This window comes from Dipodomys spectabilis, unplaced genomic scaffold (assembly GCF_019054845.1).
Source record: "Dipodomys spectabilis isolate Male_0828 unplaced genomic scaffold, ASM1905484v1 ptg000092l, whole genome shotgun sequence".
NCBI classification, from domain to species: domain Eukaryota; kingdom Metazoa; phylum Chordata; class Mammalia; order Rodentia; family Heteromyidae; genus Dipodomys; species Dipodomys spectabilis.
In genome coordinates, this window is record NW_024870769.1 from 7,077,603 (window position 1) to 7,101,597 (window position 23,995).

The window sequence follows — 23,995 nt, forward strand, 5'->3', positions numbered from 1 at the left end:
ATAAAGAAGACTAATTATGCATAATGCTACCAGTAGAAGAACTTTCCTAAAAGTATAGAGATAGAAAATGGTTATTCTGAACAGACCAGGAGAAAGCGAAGCCCTTTACCTGTACAAGTCTCGTGCCACATCATCCTCACTGACAGCATATCCATGGATATTATCAGTAAAACTGAAACCTGTGCCCACCTGAAAGGAAATCAATGAGTAAGTGTCAGCACAGAGACATACATGCCTGGTAGGGCTTCGGTGAAAGCACACACTGAGAAGTAACCTCATTTATTCTGAAGACATTGGGCTTTTCCATCACCTCAGGTGTTTTTAGCATCCTCCTGTGAGGAAGAAAAAATTGTCTTCCCTGGTCTTGGGTTTTGAAACCTCTGGGTGTATAGCTCTGTCTCTAGACTGGATATAAAAGATATTTGTGTGTGGCTTTCTTCTTCTTTCTTTCTTTTAGTTGTGAGAAACATGGCCTTGTACCATTTCATCTTCAATAAAGAGTTTAACAATAAAACCAATTTATAAACTATTGCTTCATTCATAGAGACAAGAAGTTTGAACCTAAGATTATTGTAAGATATAGTGCCATATTTCTAGAAATTCACAGATAATTGAGACGTAAATTGAAATAAGGAGCTCTGAGTGATTTTTCATGAATGATTTGGATAAGGAATGTAAGCCTTGTGAAATAGCAATTTTACAAGTGTATTTCCCTTAATTCACTTTTTCTTTAAATAGGTAATTTTTTTGGGGGGGGGGGGCAGTCTGGTCATGGGGCCTGAACTCTGGGCCTGGGCTCTTCAGCTCAAGGCTAGCACTCTGCCACTTGAGCCACAGTGCCACTTCCGGCTTTTTTCTTTTTTCTTATGTGGTGCTGAGGAATCGAACCCAGGGCCTCAGGCATGCAAGGCAAGCACTCTACCACTGAGCCACCTTCCCAGCCCTAAATAGGTAATTATATACTAGGAAAATTGTACAGCTGATAAATCAAGATGGAGGGCAAGTACATTGACAGTTTTTTCTTCCTTTTTACTTGTTTTCTCTTTGAACCATATGCAAAGTAAAATAGTCAGAGGATAGTTCAAGTAAAGATACCCTTCACCTGTCAAAACGACCCTCACCTCTTCTTTTGTAAATCAATTTCAGGGAAAACTTATGAAGGAAAATATCACTTTCTGTCTCAAAATGAGCTGTTCTGTTTGCCTTGGTAAGGAAAGGACCTCAGCTTTGGCTTTTTAACCTAGAATGTTATGTGAAAGATTAGGGATATTAATACTAAATAATACTCTGTAAAGTAATAGCTTCACTCAGACCACCGGTGAAAACACAAATCTCATCTCCTGGATGCTATAATTCAGGAACTAGGACATTTCACAGGGTGCAAAATGAGGAAAGAAAAGAAGAGAGCCAAGAAGATTCCCCAGCTCAAGGATGATGAGACAAAAATAGCAGAAAAGCTAAGTCTCAGAAAGGGATTTAAATTCTATTTTTTTTTTTTGGTCGGTCGTGGGGCTTGAACTCTGGGCCTGGGCACTGTCCCTCAGCTCCTCAGCTCAAGGCGCGTGCTCTACCACTTGAGCTACAGCACCACTTCCGGTTTTCTGGTGGTTTATTGGAGATAGGAGTCTCACGGTCTCTCCTGCCTGGGCTGGCTTTGAACCGCGATCCTCAGATCTCAGCCTCCTGAGTAGCTAGGATTACAGGCGTAAGCCATAAATCCTATTTTTAAAAGAAAACAACCCTGCCTCTATTTTCAATAATTTTAATAATTTTACTATAAAGGTGATGTACAGTGGGGTTCCCGTTTTGTAAGTAAGATAATGAGTACATTTCTTTTCAAACAGTGTTAGTCCTTCCCTCATTTTCTCCTGCTTTCCCTCCCCCACCCACTCCCCTGTATCCCCGAGTTGCAAAGTTCATTTCCAACATAGTGTCTTATGACATATATACACAATGGACTTCTATGCTTCCATCAGAGAAAAAAATGACATTGTCCCAACATAAGGAAATGGGAAGACTTGGAAAAAAGTCATATTAAGTAAAATAAGCCAGACTCAAAGAAACATAAGTTCCATGGTTTCCCTCATTTGTAATAATTAGTATATGCTTAGGATATTTCTAGCAGTACATATGACCACATAAAATAATGCTAATCAAAATGATCTCCACAATATGGAAACAAGAGGGTTTTTTGGTGTGGTTTTGTCCTTTTTGTTTTAGTGTACTGTTTGCAGTTATTTCTTTTATCTTTCATTTTTCCCCTCTGGGGTCACTGTTTCTGATTTCATTGCCCTTTTTCTTGTGACCCCACAATCCCACTTTTTGGCATTTAACCAAACGACCACAAACAAGGCCATAGTAAAGCTACCAGCACAACTACATTTATCACAGCATTATTTACCATAGCTAATATATGGAACCAACCCAGATGCCCCTCAGTAGATGCATGGATCAAGAAAATGTGATACACACACACACACACACACACACACACACACACACACACACACACACTACACACACACACACACTGGAATTCTATGCCTCCATCAGGAAGAATGACACTGCCCCGTTAGGAAATGGAAAGACTTGGAAAAAATTATACTGAGTGAAGTAAACCAAACCCCCCAAAATAGGTCCCATGTTTTCCCTTATTTGCAATAACTAGTATATGTCTAGGACAACCTTACCAGACAAGTAGAAAAGGTCAAAAGCAATGCACATATGACCATAGAAGATGGTGCTAAGAGAAATGAACTCCAAGATAGAGACACAAGAGGTTTTATATTTGTTGCTGTTGTTTTTAATGTACTTATAATGTACTATGTTATTTCTTTTGTTTCTTTCGTATGTTCTTCCCTATTGGTATAACCCCTGTCATTGTATTTTATTCCGGTACCCTGCATCTTGAATATACATTTTTCTAATTTGGGGAGGGGAAGGAAAATAACAAAATGCTGAAACAAGGCTGACCCATTGTACTAATGAGATGTACAAGACACTAGTTAAAAATGAACTCTACAACTTTGGTGGGAAGGGGAGGAGCTGGGGAGGTGGGGAGAGAAGGGATTGTGGGAGAAAAACAAAGGAGGGGGTAACAATGCTCAAGAGGAAATGTACTCATTACCTTACTCATGTAACTAACCACTCTGTACAGTATCTTTACAATAAAAATATATAAAAAAGATTGAAAAAGTTATCTGACTTGGGGAAGGGAAGAGGAATCACAGTGAGATAAAGGGTGAACCACTGCAACACTTATCTCTATTCTTTTAGAATAGAATCATACATTGCTTTAAATAGAGTCATACAATGTATACAAAGTCAGATACCATTCCAAGTCACTCTGTTATACAAAGTCATACACCTTTAAATAGAATCGTGCATTACAGAGTCACACATGGCTTACTGATCAAGATGCTTTCTGAGAAATACATCCTTGCTGAGCTCCGTGTTGTAAGAACATGATGAATACACTTCCATGAACCCAAATGGCACAGTCTATTTCCTGTGCATTTACTACTGGGTTCAGCAGGCAGCTGGAGCACAATGGTAAGCATCGGTGTAGCTAACCATACATAAACATTGAAAAGAGATAGTGAATATACTGAATGATAGGAACATTTCAGCTCCAACATAATCTGATGGCCCATTATTGATCAAAATATCGTTATTTAGCACATGATTATAATTACTTGAAAGGAAACAGACAAGACAAACCAGACTGGTATTTTAGAGTGTTGTATGGTACTCACTGGGTTATCAATATAAAGCATGGAAAATGTGGTGGTCCAAGAGAAGTGTCTGGCACAAACTATGAAAATAAAGAGGGAGTTAGACTGATTTACAAGGAAACATTGAAGGTAAGGCTTTACTTGGTTCAGAGCCCAAGACCCTTTCTGGCCTCTCAGGAAGAGGAATCACAGACCACATCTGAACATTACTTCCCTCCCCTCTTTACCTCCCTCCTCCTCTCCCCTCCTTTCCCTGCTCTCTTTCTTTTCCTTTACTTTTTTTCCTACCCAGGAGGTTTCTACATCTAAGTGGAAGCCTGGAAAGCAAACTCCAGGCAAATGGTTCATGAAGAGCCAATGCAATCGTGCCTGCCTTTCCAGTTGATTAATCATTCCACCCGGCACCCAGGCCTCTTGCTCTCTTCTTCCCACCCAACATGGAAGAGAACAACTTAAATAATATTGGCAGGAGTCACAAATGAGTTCACACTAGGAATTCTGACCCAGAGAAAATAAACAATCTCTTTTGAGAAAAATGATGGAGATGATTCTGGGTTTTAGTGAGATGTTGCTCTCTTCATTCCCTCCTCCACTTCACCCTCAACCATGCAGCTCTCTGCTAAACTGTTTAAAGGACCTGAACCATAAAGTGTTCCATTTGTGTGAATAATCAGGGATACAATTCCCTCATTAGGTCCATGCCCAAGGGCTCTCCCAACTAGTAATATAAATATCAACAATACTTAAGTTAGCAGCAGACTTTAAGAAAATAGCTTAGAACCTTTCACCCAAATTTCAAGGAAGAAAGTTAAACCAGGCTAGAAATTCATTCGTGTAGCTCCTCCTTCTTAGATACACATTGCCAGAGATTTGTGTTTTTATAATCTGGAACTCTCAAGCTATTCCCAATGGTTCAGAATTCACTCTGAATTAGTTTTGGAACCAGACAAAAGATCCAGGCAAAATACTCTGCCCAGGAAGCACAATCCAAACAACACTTACCGGTCATGTTCCTGGTGACAAGATAAGGTCCATGCTCCACAAAGAGTCCAAACATGGATGAACCTCCTGGGCCTCCCTGAAGCCAAAGCACAACTGGAGCATCATCTGGCTGTATCTAGAGGGAATAGAGGAACCAGTGATAATCAACGTGTGCACTGATGGCAGGTGTTACTGAGATCCTTGTGGCTGGGCTCCACCTTCCAACACAAGGTGAGAAGGCCATGGGAGGAGGGGAGACTAACTCAGGTGGAGGCCATACCCAAGAACCTGGAAGACAAGCACCACAGGCAATGAGGGCCTAGGGTGCTGGTGGGCCTAGGGTGCTGGTGGGCCCAGCATGGTCTGGACAGCAGCCTTGCTGTGAGAGGCCATTCTGGTGATCACTTCTAAGCACTAGAACGTTCGATGACATAACTAATGAATGTGGACCAACGGTTACTTTATAATAAAAGCACAATAAAGTATGAATGACTATCACACTTTTTAAGTATATTTGTAGAAATATTCTCAAATATGTGTCCTAGAAGTCTTGCATAAGTATGTTCGTGGTAATTTTGAAAAATAAACATTGGAAGCCAGGTACGAGCGGCTCACGCCTGTAATCCTAACTACTCAGGAGGATGAGATCTGAGAATTGCAGTTTGAAACCAGACCAGGTAGGAAGTTGATGAGATTCTTATCTCGGATAAACTACCCAGAAAAAAACCCTAAGTGGCAATGTGGATCAAGTGGGAGCGTGCTAGCCTTGAGCAAAAAGAAGCTCAGGGGCAGTGCCCAGTCCTAGAGTTCAAGCCTGAAGAGGGGGAAAAGTTGGATCAGAAAGAATGACACTGCCCCATTTATTAGGAAATAGAAAGCCTTGAAAAAAATCATATAAAGTGAAGTAAGCCAGACCCAAAGAAATATAGGTCCCATGGTTTCCCTTGTTTGCAATAATTGGTATGTGTCTAGGATAATCTTATCAGATGAGCAGAAAAGCTCAAAGCTATGTACATATGACCATATGAGATGATGCTAAGCGAAATGAACCCAAAGATATGGACATAAGAAGTTTTTCTTTATTGTTGTTTTTAATGTACTGTGTGAGTTTTTGTTCCTTTTGTATATTCTTCCTCCTATGGTAAATCCCTGTTGTCACTGTATTTGATTTTGGTACCTTGCATCTTATATGTGCATTTATCTAAGTTGGGGAGGAGAAGGGGAATAAGAAAATGTTGAAACAAGGTCACAGGATGACCCATTACAACAATGAGACTCACAAGACACTATGTTGGAAATGGACCTTACAACTTTGGGGGGTTAGGGGAGGTAGGGGAGGGAAAGGATAGTGGGAGAAAAACAAAGAAGGGTAACAATGCCCCACAAGTACTCATTACCTTACTGATGTAACTGTAACCTCTCTGTGTAGCATCTTCACAAGAAAATAAAATTTAAAAAAATGGAAACTACCCAAAGAACATGTAATCATGTTCATCAACATGATTACAAATAAATGAATAAATAAATGCATGAATAGATAAATATTTAGTGTACACACCGCAGCAACAACAAGAAAAAGAAAGCAGGTAGAAACAGTAAGATCACAGGTCCACATACCAGGTCTTCCAATCAATGCTTGTAACTTCAAGCATTGGCAACAGCATCAGGAGTTAAGAGTTGAGCAGGACCTCACACACCATTTGAATTTAATCCTAAACTTTAGTGGCCCCAAGCTGGGTGAGTACATGCAGCTGCAGAAGCTCTCTGGGCCTCACTTCACTAAACTGTAAAGTAGGGATCAATCATTGCTGCATACAATGGATGGATGATGGGAGGATTAGGTGATTTACTTCTCAGAAAGCCCAGCAATGGTTTGTGATATGTGTTCAGCAATGTTTGCTGATACTGGAGTGAATAGATGCTAGCAATTTACAGATGGCCTGAGTAGGGAATGGGAGTGTAGGAAAATGGGTTGTTTGGTGGGTTTTCCTTGCTTTTCAGTTCCCATGCTCCTCAGTCACGTCTTCACTATTCAGTTCTCCCGATTCACTGTTTAAGTAAATAAGTCACATGAACTACTCATGTGATTGAGCAGGTCTTGCCTGATACATCAAAGTAAGAACCACTAAAGACAGTCTTTCAGAGCCGTTGGGCTCTAGACATGGGATCCAGGCATGTTGTTGCTCTGCTTGGTCACATAACCGTCATGACATCCGGGTCCTCTGTTTCTTCCAACTTAAGTTTCCTAAGCTGACAAATGGCTTCTGATCCCTACCTCACAGCCTCTCTTAGACACTGTTTTAAAAGTGTGCATGAAATCATGCTATAACAAGAATAACCAGTTTTATGTCAACCTGCCAGGAGCCCTGATGTGTGTTTTGTTTGAATATTCATGTAGTGTTTTCCTCTAGATCCTCTAGTGTTATTTAATGCCAAGTACCAGGACCACCTTCTATTTATATACACTCAGCCATGAGGCCGAATTCCAAATACTAGAAAGTAGAAAAACTATGGGTACCAGAAGGAAGTAATCCCTGTTCCTCTTACCTTCCAGGGAGGGTGAGATGCTGGAGTTCAATGGTTCCAAGGAACAGCCAGGCCCCCACTTGAACTTCTAGGGCCACGGTGAGCTGCGGTGAGTTAGTAATTTTCTAGTTCAGCTACTTATTGAAACAATGTGGAGAGCTTTTTGTCTTTTTGACAAATACTTCTGCATGGGCATAAACCCCAACAACTGTAATTCCTATGGCTTGGAGTAGGAGCAGGAGCCCTCCACCTTTCTCAAAAGCTCCTAAGAGTTCTCATGTGTCTGGAGGACTGAGAATCTGTGAGGTAGACAGATTGTGTTTACCCTTTAGGATGCCCATGGCCTCTGGTCTTCACCCACCTCCTTATTTTCCCCTGGCTTTCCATGTCCCTTCCTGTGACCTGACAGGAGGAAAGGAATCTTTGGGCTCTTGAGAAAAAAGAAAAAAAAAATTAGTGGGAGAGGCCACACTACAAACATCCCCATGGCAAACACCTTTCTTAGGCAATTATAAAGCTTAGGACTCTGCATTCTTGGAATGCTGGAATAATAAGAGCACACATGTGCATGCCGTCAACCTCAGCTGACCTGGCTCCTTATCAGGTGCTTTTTCCTGAAGAAGGTGAATGAGTTTCATGGCCCTTGAGGCAGCCTGGTTTTCCCTCCCCACCCCCACCCTCATCATACATCAGAGTCTTTGATCTTGGATGAATCAAGTAGCTAGAGAATGCATGCCACCCTCATTTGCAAACATCCAAGTCCAGTACCAGATATGAAGATATACGTGATTAATGCTAAATACTCAGGAGTTCATGGATAACATGAAGACTTTCAATGTCAATATGACTTATGCCATCATGCCATGAGGTTGTGATAGTTGGTTCTAATTATGTCACAATAATGATGTAATGTTTATTCTGGACAGTCCTCAAGGGCAGTATACTAAGTCCTCAATTTTGATAATCCAGTGGACCCAGCCCTTACCTTACACATTTTGAACAAAAACACATAAAAAGAGAATCTTGGGGTTAAGTGAATGTTGCAAAACGTTAATTGCATCCTAGCTATGATTCAAAGTGTATACAAACAAGCATAATCTGTGCATTAACTTTTTCAAGTTTAATTTTTTCTTAATTGTTTATTATCAACAGAGTAATTATTCTTAACTAAAGTTTTTATATATATTTTTAAATCCCCCCACTCTCAGTAATCTGAATCCTACAGATAGCCATAGAAATGTTCATTTCCCCAGATTTTTAATTACCTATTGTAAGACAGACATTAAACAAGTAACTACATAGATGGGCTATGTAGGAAGGAGGGACACCACAGTTAATACCCAAAGAAGATATCTGATTATGAGGTAACATGGGAGCTAAGATCCTAGAAAATGAATAATACCCTACCAATAAACATTTATATTAAGAAAAAACCATATAATTAAGAAGAAAATTAACCTTTATTAATGATTGATAGGTCAGAATACTACAACAAGAACTAATGATCAAAAATGAATGGATAAATGAATTCTAAATACTCCAGAAGGAGCAAAGGAATCTACGTCTTTTACGTGAGAAGTCTCTCTAATAACACAAGGGGAGGGCTCCCACTTCTCACAAATCTAGGTCCTTCCTCAGTAAAAAAAAACAAACAAAAAAAAACAAAAAAAAACACCATGGTTTTGCCTCAGATACCCTTTCAATGCTTTGGGCGACCCCTGGTGGCAGATTCATGAACTGGGCCACTCCTCCAATGACTTGTTCCGGCCTAGAAGGAGGTAGGTAGGTTATCCACTGTTCGACTTTTTGCAGAGGTTTATTTCCCTACTTCAAGATAGCAGGAAGATCTACTCTGTCTAAAATAGGGATCAATCATTGCTGCATACAATGGATGGATGATGGGAGGGTTAGGTGATGTATGTCTCATAAAGCCCAGCAATGGTATGTGATATGTGTTCAGCAAATGTTCGCTGATCCTGGAGTAGATAGATGCTAGCAATTTACAGATGGCCTGAGTAGGAGGGAGGAGTGTAGGAAACTGGGTTGTTTGGTGGGTTCTCCTTGCTTTTTCAGTCCCCGTGCTCCTCAGTCACTTCTTCACCATCTAGGGATGGTCATTTGAAGGAAATGAAACTATATTAGCACTTATCTGTTCCACTGCTTTTCAGAGGGCAGGTCTTCCTAGACACTATCACTTCTGATAGTGACACAGCGTTCTTCTCAAGCCATAAATGCATCACTGAAACAGTGAGTTAATATGATGAGGGTAGGGGCTAAAGACTTGTCTAATTCGGTACATTTATGGCATTTGCTTGTTTTTTTTTTTAACCCAGAAGGTTTTATTTGTTTATTTTTTTGTCGGTCATGGGGCTTGAACTCTGGGCCTGGGCGCTGTCCCTCAGCTCTTTAGCTCAAGGCTAGCACTCTACCACTTGAGCTACAGTGCCACTTCTGGTTTTCTGGTGGTTTATTGGAGATAAGAGTTTCACGGAGTTTCTTGCCCAGGCTGGCTTTGAACCATGATCCTCAGATCTCAGCCTCCTGAGTAGCTAGGATTACAGGTGTGAGCCACTGGCGCCGGCTGACCCAGAAGGTTTTCTTGGGGTGTCTCTAGAGAAATTCAGGTGTCTTAGCAAATGTGATAGCCATCTTTTCTTCTCTGTCCCAGTAAGGAACATCGGACTTGGTGAACAGAAGCAGCTACAGAATTTCTAACAGATCCAAATCAATGGCAATACTTGAAATTAGGCATGCAATTAGTAAATTAATTAAGGCCTCTCCTCCCTTGTACAGGCAGAGGCAGACCATTTGCCTGGTTTAAGTAATGTGTTCTACATTAATTGAAGTCATTAGTTCCCCCAAGTAAATGTCTCTAAATTCCCCCAAGTATGTTTGAATGGACTTGAACTTTGCTTTACAGATTTAGTTCCACTGATATTCAGCTGCCATGCTAATGGTGTTAATCAAGGCAGAATGTTTAATTTAAAGCAATTAGTTTGGGAACTAGAATGCTTAATAGCTATCTAATATCATTTTAATTCTATGCACATACTCCCAACTTATATGAATAACTTTCTTACACATCTGTGTCGTAAGGAATCTTTCTCCTGTATAGCGATCACTCATGTGGAGAGTTAGCTTTTGCAATTACCTTTTTTTAAAAAAAAAAATCCTGTTCAAGCCTTCTTCAAATCATTCTCACGCTCTGCCTGACTCTGATCAACCTTTGACTTGCCTCATCCATTTGAACCGCCTTCAGGCCCAAAGACTCTTTCACTCATTCTCTGTTCTCATCTTCTCACTGGCTCTCCTTCTTTCATGCAGCAATTACAGTGGCTTCTCTCTTTGTTCCTCCTGCCAGAAGGCTGCACTTTAGAAAGAACAGGATAGATCAGAAGTCCCACTTTTCCTTCTAGATGCTCAAGAAGAAAATGGATGAGAAGTTTACTCAGCTCTCCACTTCATTTTCCAAAGGGCAGTGGACACATAAAGGTGTTGGCACAATTCAAATACACTTCCTTCCTTCCTTCCTTCCTTCCTTCCTTCCTTCCTTCCTTCCTTCCTTCCTTCCTTCCTTCCTTCCTTCCGTCTTTCTTTCTTTCTTTCTTTCTTTCTTTCTTTCTTTCTTTCTTTCTTTCTTTCTTTCTTTCTTTCTTTCTTTCTTGTATTGGGCTTGAATTCAGGGCCTTGCTCTGTTCCTGAGCTTTATTGCTCAAGGCGGGCAATATAACACTTGAGCCACACCTCCAAATCTGGATTTGTGCTGGTGAACTGGAGATAAGAGACACACGGACTTTTCTGCCTTGGTTTGCTTTGAATTATGATCCTCACATCTCAGCTTCTTGAGTATCTAGGGTTTCAAGTGCAAGCTACTGATACCTAGATTTTAACTTCTCTCTATTCCATCTCACATCCCCTCTGTTCATTCGGATTCCTGACGCCGCAAGCATATGGCAGAGACACAGAGGGAAGTGTGAACAAGACATCGGCATCTGCCATCTCTGGTATTTGCTTCCCACCAGTGTGTCTGTAGCCACCAGAACAGACACATTTTAAGAAAACTGTCCTCTTACATGCTTTTTCTAAGAATGTTTTTTTTTCCCATGAATCATGGAGAAGGTCCAGAATTATTTTTATATCACATGACCAACCATTTCACCAAATGGTCCAAGGAAGAACACATGACCCAAACAGCCAATAGCACTGCACTTCCAGGAGGAGGGAGGGCTAATCCTTGTTACGCCTGATCTAAAAAGACCTGGAAAATGTAGTGTGGCCTACTCACTCAAGTTCCAAGAGAAGCAAAGTATGTTGAGCTGCCAAGAGAGAAGAAAGAAGCAAATGATGCCGTGGTCTTGGACAAAGCAGGGCTGAGGACAAGGGGTTAACTCCTCTGACTCCTGAGGCCTTTCCAGAAAGACCTTGCTTTTCTAAGGAGAGCAGCTAATTTCCTGCCCAACATCATTTTGAGCAAGAGAGAAATAAGTCGTAGCTACAGCTCTTAGGGCCCAATCATAAGATTACAAACCACACTGTAACTTTCATTTGTAATTCTAGCTTATAACACCTTTACTTCTGTTATAAATCTCATTGCTTTCTCTGACCCTGGTTGGCATGGCATCAGCGACCCCATTGGGAAAAAAATGGGAATAGATCACTAGAGGGCCTGCCGCTCTGGGAGCCTCAGTGATCGCTCAAGACCAACATGTGTCCTGTGTCCATTAAAGAACAAGAAACTGCATATGAATAATAAAATTACAGTAGGCAGCAAGCCATAAGCATGTAAAAAGAATTCTAAAGAATATTCTCACCTAAGAGAGAGTGCTCATGGGTGGATAAATTCACAAGGAGAAGGTGAGGGTGATTGCCAAGGCTGTGGCCCAGACTTTGTTGGAAAAGGTAGTGGGTAAAAGGTATTGCCTGGTCTGAAAATAGCCAAGTTTGGTGAGAAGTTCTGCAGAGAGGACAGGGCTGTGAGGAGCCTGCTGGCAGGCAATTCTGGGCTACATGGGGAGGTCTGTGATCAGGTGATCACCTAGACCAGAGCCAGAGCTCTACTGAAGGTCTTGGTGGTCTGGATGCTTAGCTACAGCAGAGTGCTACTGGGTATTTCTACATACAGACTGTGGACAGACTGGGTAGCCAGGCCAAGAAAAAGCAAAACATGGGAGACCTAACAGGAAGAGAAGCCAACTTCTTCCTGCAATGTCCCACCAGCGCCCTCTACTGACAAAGCTGCACATCATGCTCACTGAAGAAGAAGAATGCTTCAAACTTGGAGCCAGTAAGGGAAAATTGGAGTTGAGGCAAAATAACAAGACACAGAAATCCTGGCATAGTAGACACCACTCCGTAGGTTCTCATTCCAAAGATTAGGAAGTAGATTCCCATCATAAGATACCAAAGAATTCATCATCTGATATTGGGTAATATCTCTCCAAAATGAAGTGTGGAAAACAATGCTAATAATGTACTAGCCCTCCTTTTCCTGATGAGTTAGCAGATTGGGATGCCTGGCTGGGGGTTCTAGGTCAGAGTCTCTCATGGTGGCTGCCGTCCACATATCATCAACTGGGTTTCAGTGATCTGGAGGCTTGACTGAGCCTGGAAGAGCCTATTGCGAGGTTGGTGTTAGCTGGAGGATGGGGGCTTCACTTCCTCTGTGTGTGAGCTCCTCCACATGGCTTCTTCCAGCAAGGCATGTTTCCCTCTGAAGGTGTAATTGGGGAGACAAGGCACCTGCAGCAAGGTCCTGTATAATCTAAGCAAGAAGTCACCCACCATCAATTCTGCTATTGTATGTATGGTGATTACAAAGCCCAGTCTCGGTTTGGTTCAGTGAAGGAGGAAATCATACTAAGAGCATACACCAAGGGACAAAGCTCTTTAAAGAATATCTTGGAGGAAACTATAACCAAGGCCATATGCACTCAACTCTCACCCTGATTTGGAATTCTTGGATGTTTTTAAGCAATAGGTGGCCTATTTAAGCACACCTTGTGGACAAACTGACAGAAACTATAGAACTGCAGTGTGTAAGACAGAGACAGGACCCTAGACAGCAACCAGGTTGAACACTGTTGCTTCCTTATTAAAAAGAAAATGGAACCCCAGAATGTAGCAATGCCTTCTCCCAAGTGAAACAGGTAGGAATTGCAGGCCTAGAATTCAAATCCCTGTGTCCTGATTTCCAGTTCTCTTTTCTCAAATATAAGCCCACTGACTGGCTGGCTGGTCTGGGATCACTGTGCAGTATGTGAAAAATATTGATTTCCTGGACTTCCAGGCCCTGAGCTGTGGGCCTTTGTTGTAGTTTATTTTTTGTTGCTGTTTTTAAGTGTGCCAGTAGTGGATCTCAAACTCAGGTCCACTTGCTCTGACTTTGCTTTTTCTGATCAAGGCTAGTGTTCTTCAACCACACTTCATTTCTGGCCTTTTTGCTGGTTAATTCCCAGTCTGAGGATCAAACTGCAATCCTCATTGATCCTCAGCTCTCAGCCTCCTGATTAGCTAGGATTATAGGCATGATCCACCAATGCTCACCATGCAACTATTGTCGTTTTTGAACTACCTGGGGAGTTCCGATGAGCAGCAGCAAGTTGAGAATCCCTGTTCTCTTCCATTTGTTTTCTCTATTCCGGAATAAATCCTGACTCCCGGAAGAGGCAGTGTGGCTGACATGAGGGCCTGACTCCACAACTTCACTTCCTCTCCGGGTGTGCTGTCCTACAGGCTTCCCAGTGAACTTTGGACTATTCCACCACCACAGCAGAAGACACCTTGTTTGGAATCAAAAGCATCAGAGCGACTCCTTTCCCTTGGACTGGATGGTCAATTCCAGGTTATAGGTTAGCAAAACCTGGCTCCTCATACACTGCCCCCAGGTGATTGGCATGCCTTGTCTGACCCATTAGAAAGCAACAAAGTGATTCGAGAAATTCTGGTCATTTTCTGGACCAAAGGAATAAGATAGGACCTTCAGGAAATAGGTTTAGGCCTAAGTCTGAATGTCTAAGGTTTGGCTCTATGGCACTTGAAGTGGTATTTGGGTGCTAATATCAAAAATTCCCTCAAATGAATCTAAGTTACTTATGTTCCCATGGCTTCTTTTTTGTTGTTCATTTTGGTGCCAGTCCTAGAGCTTGAACTAAGGGCCTGGGCCCCTGTCCTTGAGCATTTTTGTTCATAGCAAGCACTCTACCACTTGAGGCACAGCGTTTGGCTGGTTAATTGGAGGTAAAAGTCTTATGGACTTCCCTGCCTGTGACTGGTTTTGAACTATGATCTTCAGATCGTAGCTTCCCGAGTAGCTAGGATTACAGACATGAGCCACCAATGCCTTGTTACCCTATCTTATCATCAAAAATATCTTTCTCTTTCTACCAAGAAGGAAGATAATTTTAAACTAATAACCTATATGTCTTGTTATCTTCTTAAATGTGAAAAATTCCAATTTCACTTAGTAATTTCCTTACCAAATTAAAATTAGTCTGCATTGTTGGCTAGTGATCATGTTCTTCTGATTTGGAATTTCCTGTATTTCCTGTCTTCTTTAATTTCCTAAATTGTGACTGGCTTAGTTCTGCTCAGCATTTGTGTTAATAGCACTCAAACTAATATTAATAATTGCAATAAAAATAACATTTTGTGTCAGGCACTTCTCCACAATACCTGAGGTGTTTCAAAATCTTTTCTAAGTAGCTACTTTGACTTCATTTTGAAGTGAGGACTGTCAGGAAAATTACTAAGGTCCTAGGGCATACATACTAAGGTCACAATTTCTATTCAAGCCTGACCAGCTAAGAAGTGATCATTGTACTCCATGCTTCTCATTACTACTTTTCTTAGGAGCTAACACATCATGGCCACGAGCAACGATTTCTAGGTCACAGGCCTACAACTTTTTTTTTAATTGTGAACATACCGTACAGAGGGATTACAATTACATGGGCAAGATAAGGAGTACATTTCTTATCAAGCATTGTTGCCTCCTCCTTTGTTTCCCCTTCCCATTCCTTCCCATACCCCCTCCCTACCTGGTCCTCCCCCCGCCCCACCAAAGTTGTAAAGTTCCTTTTCAACATAACAACTTGTACACCTCATTGTTGCAATGGGTCCACCTGTATCCTATTTAAACTATTTGTTTTTGCCCTTCCCCTCCACAAATTATACCAACATCAAATACAGTAAAAGCAGGGGTTATACTGTGGGGGAGGGACATACAAAGCAACAAAGAAATCATCTTATAAATATATTAGAAACAATTGCATGAAAGAAAAAAAAACATTTGAATACTTATCTTGGGGTTCATTTCCCTAACATCAACTTATCTGACCTTTTCTGCTTGACTCAGACATACACTGGTTATTGCAAATAAGGGAAACCATGGGACCTATGTTTCTTTGGGACAGGCCTACAACTTTGAAGCATTAAGTCCCAATTCTGTCCATTCTAGTTGAATAGTTTGAGGTTAATTGTTTACTCTCTGTCATCCTCCTCATTTATAAGATGAAGAAAAAAATGGCTTCTTCATGAGGTTCTTGTAAGGAGAAAATAAGAAACAATTTAGCAAGTAGTCAATGTTCACTGAACGATAGCATCCCAGGCTCCTTTAAAAAAAACTTTTCCTACGCTACTTTTGTTTGTATGTTTGCTTGTTTGCTTTAGCAATACTAGGGTTTGAACCAGGGCCTTGTGCTTACTGAAGGAGGCACTCTATGACTTGAACCGTGCCCCTGGTCATTTTTTGTTTAAGTTATTTTTCAGATAGGGGCTTTATTTTTCCCAAGGCTTGCTTCAGACTAAAGTCCTCCTAGCTAGCTAGTAGGGAATCACAGTCACAAGTGACCCATCCCCAAGTGTGTGTGTGTGTGTGTGTGTGTGTGTGTGTGTGTGTGTGTGTGTGTGTGTGTGTATAACAGCTAATCAGAGAGATTTAGCTCTGACAAAAAGCAATGAAGCCAGTGGCTCCCTGAACAAAGAAAAGGTGTAGCTTATATGGGAAGAATTCCTGCCTACAGTTCTCATGCAAGTCCTATCTCACAAATAAGGGCTTCCCACCTGCAGTGTGCCTGGCCCCGGCTGGCCTGATGGTTGCATTTTTACTGGCTTTGTGCATTTCCCCCCATGCAGAACGCTATTCATTTCTGCAGCATTCCCCCTGCACACCAACAATTTTGACTTCTAGAATTCATTATGCGTTGATTTGTATACAACAACAGGAGAGTCTCACAGAAATAACAGGAAAACAAAACTAATTTGAGAAACAGCATCCTAGAAAATTACTCAGAGGATATTACAAGTGTGGCATCCTTCCTGGATCTCTATTTTTCTCTGCTTTATTTATTATTGTTTGAAGGGTCATTTCTCTACTGATGACAATGTCAGCTGCTTCCCTATGACAGGCAAGGAACTCATATTTCTGCCAAGTGAAAGAGACTCTCCCTTGTCTTGTTGACCACTGCTTTTCCTTCTCACAGCCTTTTTTATCTGTTTCACCCAAACTGGTTCTGTTCCATTAACTTACAGCTGGAAGCATCAGCTACTTGGCTTTACATGTGGCCTTCCCAGTAAGGGACAAGCTATCCCAGCTGCCAGCAACACCTGTCTGTAGTGTAGTCTTTTTATAGAACTCGGCCCCTCTTCCTGAAGCTTGTCAAATGATTCTAAATGATCACTATGCTTAAAGGCTTTCTTTCCTGTTGTGACTGCCTCCTGTCCATGTCTTCCAGGGTTATCTTAGGATGTGTTTATGACCATTTACTGGACCCAAAAGAACATAACCTGGCTAGTAGATACATAGCAAGGTTTTCACTTAATTAAGGGGAAGAAACTAACAACCGACTGGCCCACCATTGTTCATTGTAAATAGCTTTAGACCTCAGTCATGCATCCAGCAAGCAGTGCAGAATCTACACCCCCCCCCACCTCTCAGCAACTTGACAATGACTGCAGATCCCATGCATTCCAGACAAAACTGCAACAGAAGCAAGAAGAAGAAAAAAAAAAAAACTCTAGGATTTTGCTTTGTTTCTGTCTGATTTCTTCTTGCACCATCCATCATTATTTTCACAAATCTGAATCAGTACTAAAGCAATTTAGCATCCAGAACTGACTGAAAAAAGCAGAAGGGAAAGGAGGAGATCAAGCTTCCCCGGCTGGGGTGAGGTTGGGAGTGTAGAGTGTAACAGAAAGGTGGGGTGGGAGGGTGGGTGAGAGAAAGTAAACCCTAGCAGGTCTGAGTAAAATCCCATGTGGAATAGGAAAACTGACCGCCAAAGGTAACACTTGCTTTGTCAGACTCCCATTCTGACTCTCACCTTATATGGCAGCAAGAGATAGGACACTCACTCCATCACCATTGAGTCACCATTGGGTCACCATTGAGCTGAAGCTATGGGCACAGGGCAGTGGTCCATAGGCTGGAGAAATGGTTTCCCAAAGCATGGTCTACTTGGTAATTCTGCAACTTGTGGGATTCTCTCAATTACAGAGCTTCTTCCCTCTGAACCTCTGAGTAAAGTCAGAGGTAGTTTTTAAACACAATCAAACCTGAGAATCACCAGTAAATAACATGTTGAGAATCACTAATAAAGAGAAAATTGTCAAAAATTCATTTTACATAGGACAGTTCTTCAAGGATGGTCATATCTTGATCCTAGGATCCTGTTACCGTGTTAAACACAGGGAAGTCAAACTTCTAATGGAATTAAGGTGATGAATCATCTGATCTTGAGATAAGATTGTCTTGCCTTAGTTCTTAAGAGTAGTAGAAGAAAACAGAAGATGAGTCAGAGAAGGCATGGAGAAGAGCAGGGTGAAGCAATCTGAGAAGGATTCAATCTTCCATTGCAGGCATTCAAGGTAGAGGAAAGGACTGAGAGCCAAGGATGCAGGTAGAAACAGTTGTAAGGAATTCCTTTAGAGCATCAAGGGAGATCACAACCCTGCCTGTGCCTTGAATTTTGACCAGTGTGACCTATAAATAAACTGACAATAACATGTATCTTGTTTCAACACACCAAATCTGTGGCAATTTGTTATAGCGGCCACAGAAAACTAAGTCTAAGTAATAATGAATGATTGCAATCAACATTGAGAGATGTGATAGTAAACTACGATGTACAGAATAGTACACATATAATACAGAAATACAGGTAGGTGGAAAAATCAGGAAACATGATTCTGAAAATAAAAACTTCACCGAAACTTCAAATCAGTTGTGGATTTGAGTACAAACCTGAGTTTTGAAATAAATACAATTGTAACCTAAAAGAAAATAAGGAAGGAAAGGAAAGAAGGGAGGGAGAGGGAAGAAAGAAGAGAGGAATAGAGAGAGGGAAGAAAACTCAGAGTCCTTTCCACTTGTTACAATGAGGTCATAGTTTAGACTTAATTGTGTCAAGCCTCTAAGGCTTGTGGACTGGTCACTTTCCTGACTACTCCTGTGGGTCCATTATCTACCCTCTCTGTTCTGTACTTGGCCCTGATAGAATGTTCTATGGGCCACATCTCAGACTCCCAGGCCCTCTGGATTCAACTGGGTCCAGAGATGGGTCCAGAAGGAGACAGGAGCACGCTGACACTCAGGTGCTGACCTTGCTCTTACTCCAATCTGAGACAGAGCATCTCCTTATAGTTTGCTCTCTCCACACCTCACTCACCTCATAGAATAGTAGCAACAAAGAAGAACTAAGAAATGTATTCAAAGCGGGGCACCAATGGCTCACACTTGTAATCCTAGATACTCAGGAGGCTGAGCTCTGAGAATTGCAGCTCAAATCTAGTACGGCAGGAAAATTCATGAGACTCTTATCTCCAATTAACCACCAAAAACCTGAAAGGAGAGCTGTAGATCAAGTGGTATTGAGAGAACAAAGCTAAATGGCAATGCACAGGCCCTGAGTTCAAACCCTAGCATCAAACACACACAGAGAGAGAGAGAGAGACAGACAGACAGACAGACAGACGAGACAGAGACAGAGAGAGACAGAGACAGAGAGATTCAAAACACCTTCCAGAGAACCTTCCAGTAAGAACTATTGTGGACCCAACTGAAAAGTATCTGGAATTCTCCATTCCTCACATGCTTCCTTCCCACCCAGTTCACAGGAGAACAGACTTCCTTGGGGTCAACTACGTAAGAGGCCAATTGGTTGAGAAGTCAAAAAACACATCCAACAGTACCAATAAAAACAATTTAACCTAGAAATGACCCTAGAGTAAACAGTTTACCCAGCTATTATATATGCAACAGTGCTGTATGCAAATCATATGCAAATATAAATACCACTCTCCACAGGGATAGAGTTTTCTTTGCTTTCTCTGGCTTCAAAAGCAAATCCAATTTGGCAAATTGAAATTGAAAATTACCCTATCATGGGATAAAATTTGCTTATGCAGATCAACACCTCTATTGATATGCCCAGCAGATCCCCTACCTTTAAAGTGTCTTGTTCATGAAGAAGTATCCTGTGACCTTCATACATTCCCACTTGTGTCTATAGGGATTGCTCCACTCCGCAGACAAGTCAGCTAAGGAGGGCTAAGTCTACATAGGCTGCAACATATAATTCCTGGTATTTTTAGCCATCTTCCATTCCTTTGGCTCCTCAGTACCCACCCATTCCCCAAGTGTTTTTAAATTAAAACAACTAAAAGATAGCAAGAAACAGGAAGATGTTGATTGTATTAATATCCCAAATAAGCTTATAAGAAATTTAAAAGGTTGGATCCCCTCCAGTACCTCCACAAACATTTGTTTCCTGCCTTTACACAGGAATATCATGCAAACAGGAATGCTAGCACTTATTTTTAGGCTACAATTTTAAAAGATCGTTGTTCCTTTTTTCTTAAAAAAAAAAACAAAAAACTGAGGTCAGTAGGCTAACATTTTTCCTCCTTGGTCCAAGCCTGCGCCCAGGTGTTCATTCTGCTGGGTACCCCCTGAGCCTACCTGAGCTGGAAAAAACCAGAAGAAGAGGTTGCTGTTGTAAGTCTTATTCACGGTGATGTAGCCGGAGAAACTCTTCACTTTAATTCCTTGAAAAGGAATGACCAAACTCGATCTTTTCCCTAGTGAGGAGAAAAAAAATTACCCAAAGATTAAAAATTATGTCATATGAGCCTTCTTCACCTAAGTGAGATTTCCCTTTGAGCAGCCAGACGTGGGCTAAGGTAAATCAGAAGGCTGTGAGTGACTTAGCAGGAGAAGCAACAACCTAGCAGATCCTAGTCCCCTCTCTCATAGATCCTACATATTCCCCATTCACAGTTACCCCAAGAGCAAAGGAAAGTTTTAAGCCTTTCTGGGGGTAGGATCAAAAAACACTTTATGAGCTTTATTAAAAAAAAACTTTTGAAAGAAAAACCTATTACTTACCGTAACATCTTTTTCAACCAAGGTGCTCATCTTAGGCTATCAAGAAAAGGGAAGATAAAGTCACCTAACACATAAGAGTGAGGTGCAGGGAAGCTAATGTAGGCACACAACTTTCAGTCTTGGAGAGTCCGTGTGCCACAGTCTCCTTTTCAGGACAGCAAAAGCCTTCCATGTCTTCCAAAGGCAGTAGATTGAAGCACCTGACCAGTTGAGGTGATTGAAGATGGTGAGTAGGGGGGCAGGCAAGAGGTGACCTCATACATACTCAGAAGGAACCAAACAGGACAACAGGAAAGAGACAGAGAGCAGAGGTCCTGGCTTTCTTATTGTGGTAGCAAAGTGACAAAGAGAGAATGTCTAGACAGTCAACGATGTCCAGGAATAAGCAATACTAATAAAGATAACACTCACCAGACCCCTGTCCAAAGGGCTTTATATTATGCGAGAGAAATGTAATTATTATCTCCACAGATGAGAAAAGTAAAGCACAGGGAGGTTTAGTAACGTGCCCAAAGTCACACAGTGGGAAATGGAGAGCTGGGAAGTCTATTTAGCAGTCGGACTGCAGGGATATTCCTATTCCTGCATGTCACAGCGATGCTGGATTAGACATTATTGAAAATCTAAGTAACGAGAAGTTGGAGGAGTGGTGATTGGGAAAGGAGTGGAGAAGGAAGGAAAAGTGAGTAGCAAGGAATAGGAAGGAAATAGAAGTTTGATGGGAGAAGAGTTCTTTAGTAGAGAGAAAGAATGGGTTCCAGTAAATGCTAAATCCCTACAGAAAAGCTATTTAATAGGGATGCATAAAGGAGAAAGGCTGATCCCTTCACACTGCTACCAACTACAGATGGGCTCCGTGATGAGCTCTGGAAGTGTGAGTGAGCCTCTACCTCCCATCATGGATCCATGGGGAGAAATCAGCACAGAGAGAATATTTACACCTAAGAGAATAGGTGTTAAAAGTCCTCCCTGCTACCCTGTCCCCAGTACACCACGGCTTTGAGGACACATGCTTCTCTTTTAAAATGCGCATGCCTCCCGAAAGAGGAATCTCCTCTAGAACACAGCTCCCTCTCCCTAATACTATGCTGGGCTTAGCATAGGTGGGCAGCTTTGTGGCTCTCTGGGCAGGCATTGTGCCTCCAATTTATGAAAAGTGGACTCTTCATGGGTTCCAAGGGTCAAAAAGTTTCCATACAAAAGTCTACAAAGAAAAGTCGTCTGTGACATGCGTACACTCACAATGAGCAGTGGCTGGGAGCAGAGGAGGTGGAGACAGAGGAAGGGTCTCAATAGGCAGAAACTTGGAAGTCCTACTTGGGCTGGCACCGTAAAAAGAGCATTGGTTCCCTATTGGGACAAATTTGGTTTATAATCCTAACAAGAGTTCCCAAAAATCATTTCACCTCTGAGCCTCTCCTCCTGTGGAAAATATAGACACTGACTCCATCCATACAGGGTGGAAGAGCCTTTCTGTGAGCATCAATAAGAACATGCTGATGATCACACTGAGCAGGCAGTTGGACTGGAAATGAGAATGTATCCAATGGGAGTTGTGGTTATCCTTAGTGGATGGTCATCTTAAATGAAGTCTAGACTTCAGGGAGATTCTATCTCAGCCCAGTTCTCCCAGGGTAGGTAATCTATTGCAAACTCTGCAGAGCTGCAAAGAAAGGTCACTTATCTCTCCTGTCAGGGCTTGAATATCTCAGCCAAAGCTCACACCTGTAATCCTAAACTACTCAGGAGGCTACGATCTGATGCTCATGATTCAAAGCCAGCCAAGGCAGAAAAGTCCATAAGATCCTTTATCTCCAATTAACCTGCAAAAGATTCCTTATCTCCAATTAACCAACAAGAAACCAGAAGTAGAGGTATGTTGCTCAAGTAGTAGGACACCAGCCTTGTAAGAAAAAGCTAAGGAATAGAGACCTGACCTTGAGTTCACACCCCAGTACCAGCACAAAACAAAATCAAAAACAAAAAAACACTTCATATTGATGTTTATCCATTGTGGTGAAGCAAGAGAATCTAAACTTAATAATTTGATTATGCTACTTTAAAGTAGGGTACTGGGAAGGTAATTAAATGAAATTCTAAAGGTGTGTCTATCATTTAATGGGACTGTTGCTTTTCAAGAAAAGGAGGAGAGACCTGAGCTAGGAACTTTGGTCTCAGTGTAATACCCGAGGCTGTCTCAGTACTCGGCATAGTAACTACCACCAAGAAGGACCTCACCAGATTCAGCTTTCAATCTTGAACTTCCTAGCCCTCCATTCTGTGAGCTGAAATAAGCTTTTATTCTTTGCAAATTACTCTGTCCATCACGTATAGCAGCAGAAAGTGGATTAAGACCCCACACAGAAGAAAACAGCCAAGGAAAGACAGAGAATTCTAGAACAAAGGAAAAGGAGGAATCTGGGGAAAAGTGATGTTTGCTGGTGTTTTCTTATTCCCTCATTATTCTGACCAACTGTTATTTCTTTCTTCTTTATTTTTAATTTCAACTCATAAAAAGATCATCAGACACATCTCACTCCACCCCTGAGAGAGGAAATCAGGGGAGCAAATGAGTAAAAACTGAGGGTTGGAAATAGGTGAGATTTGGACCAGAGAAAGGTAAATGGACAGAAGGTAATTCAAGAAAGAAGACAGAGAAAAATGAGAGAGGTCAAAGTATAATAAGAAAAAGAGAAAATATATAATAGGAAAGAGCTGGAGGGAATGGAATATGGGTGAGAGATGATTGAATCAATCTGTCTCAGACACCAGCACAGCACAGGTTCTGCTGGCCTGCCAGAAATTGAGTCAGATGCTTACTCATCCCTCCCTTCTGGGAAGCCAAAGTTGCTTCTCTGTTACCTGGTAGTTAGGCACATTTGATCCCTTTTCTCCTCCATTGGGAGCTACTGGCAAGCAGAGAATTTCTTATTTGTCTGTGTAACTCCTGGGATACATGCTGTTTCACACAGCAAAGAACACTTTTTAATGAATGAATGCTAATGAAAGGATGGCTGGAAAGAAAATGAATGAACTTAGCAGGTCAGATAGACTGTGCATTGGCTTAATTTACATTCCCCTAGGGAAGACAAGACCTTGAAGATCTCTTAAGAAATTTAGATCTTTTCTGTAGTCCATGAAAAAAGTGTTTTACTTAGTGAAAGGTTTGAAATTCCCATTCATCCAGTCACGGTAAAATAATCAAAAGTTAGAAAACAAAAGCAATAAACAAACAAACAAACAAAAAACAGCCAGGCGCCTGTGGCTCATGCCTGTAATCCTAGCTACTCAGGAGGCTGAGATCTGAAGATTGCGGTTCAAAGCCAGCCTGGGCAAGAAACTCCGTGAGACTCTTATTTCCAATAAACCACTA

The 23,995-nt window shown here is 41.5% G+C and overlaps 1 protein-coding gene across 1 annotated transcript in view; it reads right to left on the bottom strand.

The window, feature by feature from the left end:
- The window catches only part of Cpvl (carboxypeptidase vitellogenic like), a 116,313-nt gene that overhangs the window by 87,776 nt on the left and 4,542 nt on the right, over positions 1–23,995 (bottom strand). Inside the window, exons 2-5 of the mRNA XM_042685059.1 lie at positions 20,197–20,315; positions 4,737–4,851; positions 3,756–3,814; positions 110–189 (exon numbers count right to left, since the gene is read on the bottom strand). Coding sequence (XP_042540993.1) covers positions 110–189; positions 3,756–3,814; positions 4,737–4,851; positions 20,197–20,315 — 373 coding nt within the window. The remainder of the gene's footprint in view (positions 1–109; positions 190–3,755; positions 3,815–4,736; positions 4,852–20,196; positions 20,316–23,995) is intronic.